The sequence below is a fragment of the Anopheles darlingi genome, chromosome 3 (assembly GCF_943734745.1).
Source record: "Anopheles darlingi chromosome 3, idAnoDarlMG_H_01, whole genome shotgun sequence".
Taxonomy (NCBI): domain Eukaryota; kingdom Metazoa; phylum Arthropoda; class Insecta; order Diptera; family Culicidae; genus Anopheles; species Anopheles darlingi.
Window position 1 is genome coordinate 9,648,967 of NC_064875.1, and position 7,500 is coordinate 9,656,466.

Consider the following 7,500-nt stretch of genomic DNA (forward strand, 5'->3'; position numbering starts at 1 on the left):
CAACCTTCTTCTCCAACCCATCGCGTCACCAGACGTTAACCGAACGCGGTTAACAACATCGAACCGTTCTTTCAACAAACTGCCCTCGCGCTGTGCCCCTACAGGGAGACACACATCATTCTGCAAACCAAGCACCAGGCCGGGTCCGGGTCCGGGTCCGGGTTGACTCCTAAGGGTAATGCCATCTCCAACCGGTGACTCCTCGGGGCCCGTTGGTGGGCCAAAAATTATAGTAAATCAATTTTGTTTATGGCACCCGGCCGATCCCGGCGTATGGGCGGGCGGCCCCGGTTGGATCCCCCGCCCCAAGAGACGATAAAAGATGCGCCCGGTAGCCGGGCATCAACGACGACCAGGGAGCAGGGTGCCGACGTGCCAAACGGTGAGGCATACGGCATACTACTAGGTTCCTCCGGCTGCCTGTCAGCTCAGTTTATTGATTAGATGCTAATTTTTCAAACCACCATCGAATGGACGAACCGTGTCCCTGGGCTTGGGACACTATTGCTTGATTTATGGGACAGCAACGGGGCGGAGCCGGAGTCAAGTAACCGATCAGGCGTACACGCCATGGACGCCCATTCTTTACCGGTACCGCACCGGTTCCAGTGTGTGTTTTTGCCTACACCCACTCTCTATTTGTGCGGGGGTACTAGTACTAGTGGTCCACACAGCACTACTACACTACTACCTCCTGCTTTCATTAGCAGTATTACACGGGGAGTCAGATCCGCCGAAGCGGAAACATAAAACCTCGATGAAATAAAACATTTGCCCCGGGACAGAGGCAGCGAGAAGAGGGGGGAGCTGCCAGAGAGGTAGCTCCGCCAAGGACCAAGGACCTCCCATGTGTGGCTGCCGTACGGCTATTTGCTCAGCGCCGGAATATGGCAAACTGGAAATGACTATGTAATGGGGAACTAGGTGGGCAACAAACAAGGGGGGTGGGCTGCTAGCCCGAGAAGACACATTTGCGCATACCGGACATGGCGCTAGCCAGCTGGATTACCAGCCCTGCCCTCTTCTTCTTGTTTGCTTGTCCGGGAAGAATGTCAAGTCGCAGTGTGTGTGTGTATGTGTGTGTGCATAATACACGTGGACAGGGCCACTATATGGTAGAAACAGGAGGAAATATTCTATTTGCAGGACTTATTGGAACTCACTTGATAAACATGGTGATGCCGGTCGTCTCCATCGCCCGGCTGATGCCCTTCCAGGACGCCACCATCGTGTACTTCTGCTTGGCGGTGAGTGGCAACCGGGAATCGGTCGGTGGTGGTCCACACGCGTCCAGGCTGGGCACGTTGTTGCTCTTCGAATTGTTACCATTGCTACCGCTCGCCAGCTTCGTTAATTCACAACCCATGTTTCCGCCGTTTTATTTCTACTTTTCGCGTTCGCTCCGTGGCGCTTTTCACCGCGTTTTGTGCTGGACCTTTTATTTTTATTTCCTTCCTTCCGTGTTTATCCGGGCTGCTTTCGGCTGCTTCGGCAGCATCCAGGGATCAAACGTGGAACTTCCAGAGCCGTGCTCCTTCAGGCTTTTTCGAACAAACACAAACGTTCACTCACACACACATATGCACACAGACACACAGCAACAGCAACAGCAGCAAGCGTAGTAGCCTTCGGGGTGCCTGGGCAACTACCCTACTCAGCATAAGCACACCAAGCAATCATGGCCTGCCATGATGGCTTTCGCTGGACCGTCCGTCGTGACTTTCCCGGGCAAAATGGCTCCCGCAGACGATGTGTCACGGAGGTGGTGTACTGCCTGCCTCGGTTGCTCGGTTTGCTCGTTTTGCTCGGATACTCTCGGACCTCGGACCTCTGGTCTGATGGAGATGCTATTTTTCCGGAACCATTTTACACCGGTCTCAGTACAAACAGTGCCACAGAACAAACGATTGCATAAAAAAAAACGATGCAATATAGCGGTCAGGACACCCAACACCAAAGCGGGACACCAAAGGAGGGTACACCCCGCGAATCCTTGTTAATCCTCGTTTCTTTTTTTTTTGTTTTGTTTTCCTTCCAGCCTCTCCAGCCACCCTCACTCGCGGAACCGTTCCTGCAGGGCCTTTGGTCTCCTGTAGCATGGACCACGAGAGCAGAATGAACAGGCTGTTGCCGACACGCTGTGCTCCTTCTCGCTGTGCAGTGTACCACGTTTTCCACTGTTTTCCACGGTTTTCCCTTTGCCGATGCACCCGGATCTCGGACCCGTTCTGAAGGGATGCACCAATTCGTGGCTTTACTCCGGGTCAGATCCTGCAACACTCAATCACATCACAGCAGCAGCAGCAGCAGCAGCTAGCCCAGCAGCATCCGGTTAGGCTCGTGCTCAGAGCTCATCACACTACACAGCACCAGCAGCAGTAGCAGCAGCAGCAGCCGACATACACACATTCACGCGAGCAAGGACACACGGTAGTGGTAGCACCCGTTGTGCCATCGCTCTCGGTGCTGGGAAAATGTGCTGGATCTGCAGAAAAAGAAAACACAGTGGAACCAAGCCAAGGTATTTACGGCCGTTCGTGCGCTAGTATCCTGCTGTGGGTGGTGTGCTTTGCTGCCTTCTCTTTCCTTCGTTCCGCACATACACAGAAACACACAGACACACACACACACACACAGGGGCGCTAGTACGCACGTTCGCAGCACAATCACGGCACGACGATGTGGGCGATCACACACAGTATGCTGGGGAATCGTGTGCCGTCAAGAATGAACGTTTCTCTACATCACTAACGCCACACCATGCGCTTCCACCACGCCAGTGGAGCATACACTATGATCAAGCTTCCTACCTACTCCCACCCCACCGGTCGCGAACACCGGAACCTCCCGCAGGACCGGAACCCAGCGGGTTTTCCACGAATTCCACCAAATCGATGATTGGACTTTTCCACCTGTCCTCTCTTGCGCTCTGGTTTCTTCGACCTCACCCCAAAGACCGGAACCCCGAACACTAAGCCCACTGGTTACTGGGGATATCACAAATTAGGTGCAGCCTACTCTATACGCTGTGTAACCTGGAAGGAGAGAAGAAAGAACCTAGATAAAGACGCGAGGCGAGGAGGCGGGCGGGCTTCTGCCACCTCGGTGTCGCCAGGGATACCGAGCGCGCACTCCTGGAGTATAGCCACTCTACTAGCGCGCGCACACACACATACACACACACACACACAGACTCGCACACTTCACGTCACGGCTGTAACTAAGCGCGGCGGTTGCCCACTCGAGCTGACTATGATGATAACCCCGACGACGACGACGACGGCGACGATGTGCTCGAGTTTTGATGTAATACACTTAGCCCACCTTTATCTGATTGCCTCTGAGTCCACCTTCGGGACGCACATGCAACAACAATAAAAAAAACCCCTCCAATGGACACACACACACACACAACACAGCTACATGCACCAAGTGTATCTCGAATCCTTCCTCCCTAAAAAAAAGGTAGCTTATTTTATCTAGGACACTCGAGGACCGCGCTGGCTGGCGCTGCTGGTGGGGCAAGGGCTTGCTGGATGCTCGGAAGGATAGGAACAAAATCCTGTTTTGCAGATCGAAGCATAGCTGTGGGCTATTGTGCCTCTCTCTCTCTCTCTCTCTCTCTCTCTCTCTTCTTTTCTCTTTTTCTCTTTCTCTCTCTGGATCTCTGAATTTCTGTACACTCAATATCCAAGGGATTGAATATTGGAACTTTTTGGGTATAAACCACACCATAACCTCACTTTTTGACGAGCACCAGGGTCCCCACCAAGGCAGGCTTGGGATTACCACATTGCGTGCACTCGCGGCGAACCGACCTGCGAAACAGAGTCCTGGGGCCCGAGTTCAAAGTCCGGTTTTTCCTACACCTTCGTTCCGAACAAAAAGGACTCCCGAGTTCGGACTTTCGCTTTCACGCAACGGCAGCACACACTAGCACACTTTTTTTTTTTGTTTCGTGTGTGCCAAATAGTTCTGCAGCTATATGACGAGGCCCGTGACGAGGGGGTGAACGAGAAAAGCGGGTCGGCCTCCAAAAACAAACGGCACAAACTACCGTGTAAAAAGTGGCACGCAGCACAAGGGCAAGGTATAGTGCTCGTGCAGAAGGTCCTGCCAAAGGTACACACTACTCCACTGCTCGCGGACACCCCCGGGGGGAAGAACTCGCAGCAACACAACAGCAGCAGCAGCAGCAAGAACAGTAGTAGTAGCAGCAGTAGCAGCAGCAGCAGCAGCAGCAACAGCAGTAGTATATAGCAAAAGCTGGAGCAACAGAGGACCGTGTCCGTCGTCCGTACCTCACAGCGCACCGAAGTCGAAATGCGGGCTGCGTGCTTGCTCGCTTGCTGCTGGCTGGTGGCGCCTTCGGCGGCCACGGCTAGGATATCGGTTTCTCACTCGCGCACCATCGGCCGCCCACACGCGAGCCCCCCCCAAATTCATGGAGCGGGAGGCAGGTGGAAGCTGATGCTTGTGTGCCCGTAGCGATGCGTGTGTTTGTGTTGCGAGCACAGAGAGAGAGAGAGAGAGAGAGAGATATCAGGGAGAAGAAGGCAAGCATGCCCGGCTCGACGTTGTGTTCAATGATGTTTTCGGAAAATCCTAGGTCACAAGCACCGAAGGCGCATGTTCGCACACAAACACACACACACAAACATGCGCTCGCACTCTCTCTCTCTCTTTTGCTCCCTTTGATTTTCTCTCTTTTTCTCTTTCTCTCTCTCTCTCTCGCTACAGCGGTCTCTCTGTGGGGATAGGAATTTTCCGAATGAAAACTCGCATCCAAGTGTGCGGCCAGCGAACCAACATTGGCTGTCGAGAGCGACGACGCCTCGGGGGGAGAGCCCGCAACAACCCTCGGAATGGTGTGAGGGATTGGTTTTGGGAGGGGGCATATGTTTCCTATACACGCCATCGAGCGCACACCTGAGGCCAAGAAGCTCTCGCACCATCATCATCATCATCATCGTTGTGCGGCTCGCTTCGGCTTCGGAGTGTCGGACTATTGATTTTTAAAGCTTCTCTTCTGGACACACTCCATCGCTGAAGGAGGGGGTTGTATGTTGTTGTCTTTGGTTTTCACGAAAACGTCTCCAGGACCCTATGGAGTGTAGAAGAAGGATAAGAATTAAGAAGAGAAAGAGAGAGAGAGCGAGCGCCCTGGAGGATTACTTCACTTGAGAAGCTGCAAACAAAAGCCAGCATGAGCCTGAGTTGAGCTATCGTTGGGAAATCCTTGAAATCACAACATGCCATACCCGGTTTGGCGGCAGGGAGACAGGCAGGCAGACATGCAGGCTTTACTCCCATTCAAGTGTGTGAGAGAGAGAGAAAGATACGCAAGGATTGAACGGAAGTATCCTTGGGGATGCTCTCTCCTGCCGGTGGCGCCAGTGAATGAACGGAGCGAAGAAGAGGAATGCGATAAATCTTTCTTATTGTACCCGCCTAGCCAGTCCACATTCAACCAGCCCACGGCAGCTACTCCCAACAGCCGGGTTAAGGGTGCTAGTAATGTGGAACACCCCGCTCAGGAGGGGTCTTAACAAGCTTAACGGCATGCGAGCGGCCTCGTAAAAGAGGCGCGGTAGCGTGGAAGGGCAATGGGAGAGGGGGATGCTAAACACAATTGGTAACACAATCCACAACCACGTCGTTTGGGGCGGCCTCCAATTAGAGATGCTGGAAAGAAAAAAGAGAGTAGATCAAACGCGGGACCGAGCGCGAAGCGAGAAAACAATCAAAGCGAATTACGTAAAACTGGAAACCACCGTACAAATTGATCTCGGATTGTGGCCCGGTTTTTCGGTTTTGGTTTCCCGTTTGGTCCCGAGCACTATCGAGGCGGCGACGAGGTGTTTATCGGAGAACCTGCCCAGAGTCCGAATCCCGAGTATCGAGCGTCTCGTCGCGTCGCGTCACCCTGTGCTGCTCATGTGTGCTGCTTGCGGTGTTTTCCGATAAAGTAGATAAAGCGTAAATCCCCACCCACCTCAGTTCCCTCAGGCACCCTTTATCACTTCCCCTACCCAGCAACCCACCGTTTTTGGATTGAAGCATAATTAGGTCGAAATATGCGCAGAGGAGAGAACGAGAAGAGGGGGGGGTGTGCGTGTGCATTGAGCTGACGAACGGTAATCGGTGGCGGTCGGGGACTGGCTTCGGAGCTAACGGCACCAACCAACCCCCCCGTAACACACACACACCTTATTCATCATACCGTGGCCGTGCTCGCTCATATGATCTCCGGACAAAAACAGGATCCTTGCGTACCGAGCGCGCCACACCACCACGAAGCAACGAAGGTTCGGTTGCTCGCTCTCGCTCTCTTGGTCGGCGATCTGCGCTCGTGATGGCGCGCGGATCCGACGAGGTTCTTTTTTTCTTTATTTTGAGGTTATGGTTGAGCGCTGGGCGCTTGGATGATGCGGGAAAACCGGCTCCCGAACGGAGACCCAAAACGGAGAGCCTCTTGAAGAGAGCGACGAGATCGCCACGCAATTGATCCACGAGAGTCTACCGCCGAAGACCAAGATACCGAAGATACAGAGAAGGTCCGACCGTGTTCAGGGTACGATCGCGGTACCGTCGTCGTCGTCGTCGTCATCGTGATCGCCGTAGTTTGAGAAGCCATCATGGTGATCGCGATCGTTGTCTCTAGGTTTAGCCAATAGATCGCGTGCTGCTGTGTCTAGTGTAGTTAAAGTCAAGGATCAAGTCTAGTGGGTGTTGCAAAGCTAGCACTGAAAGTGACGTCCGTTGATCGTGTTCTGATCGATCGTTCGCCAGATCGCTGGGGCCCACATTCCAGCATTCCCTGTTGTGAGTGAGTGCATGTGTTACATACGCTGCCTATGCGTTTACCTATAGGCCTTATTCTGTAGAACGCCCAACCCTGGGTTTGAGAAGGATGGGGATCACACCAGCATGTGAAACCAACCGATGACGTAGTGGTGATCGTTGATCGTAACAGTCCACGCGAGTTCAACGAATGAACGGGGAAAACGGAACGGAACTGCTACACCTGTTACTAGATTCGTCGTCGTCGTTGTGCAAAAGCGTGCTTCACTCCACTCACCCTTTATGTGCTCTCTCGTAGCGGACGCTGTCGCAGTCTCATTCCCGTCCGGATCATTCCGCATCCCAGATCGCCTCGATCCATACCGGATCGTGCCGTGGTTACCGTTTCTTCATTCATGCCGCGATCGATATGCTGTAGCATAAACAAGCGAGCGAAGAAAAAAAAACACAGGAGATCAAGAACACAAGATCAACCCTTTCCCACACACTACTTCACACACACACACCCACACACATACGGGCGCGGGTTCAACGATTGCACCAACACCAGCGTCGGCGATGGTTTGCGCCGTTCGTTCGTTCGTTTGCTGATGCGCGCTTGGCGGCTGATGCGATTACACCTGGCCCCGCTCCTTCCGCTTTCTGGCCGAAGGTTCGTCTCTTTTATGCCTTTCCTTTATCCTCCGGCTTCTCTCG

The 7,500-nt window shown here is 53.4% G+C and overlaps 1 protein-coding gene across 15 annotated transcripts in view; it reads right to left on the reverse strand.

Moving 5' to 3' along the window:
• Positions 1-7,500, reverse strand: part of LOC125954234 (neuroglobin-like) — a 23,516-nt gene that overhangs the window by 7,087 nt on the left and 8,929 nt on the right. For 2 of the 15 annotated variants that reach the window (XM_049684358.1, XM_049684352.1), the window contains 2 exons: positions 5,181-5,685; positions 1,164-5,104 (listed from right to left, as the gene is read on the reverse strand). In XM_049684358.1, the coding sequence (XP_049540315.1) occupies positions 1,164-1,366 (203 nt within the window). In that variant the 5' untranslated portion in view covers positions 1,367-5,104; positions 5,181-5,685. Of the gene's footprint in view, positions 1-1,163; positions 5,105-5,175; positions 5,977-7,081 lie in introns of those variants that run through there. The other 13 variants (XM_049684365.1, XM_049684363.1, XM_049684353.1 and 10 more) reach the window with 12 other exon arrangements.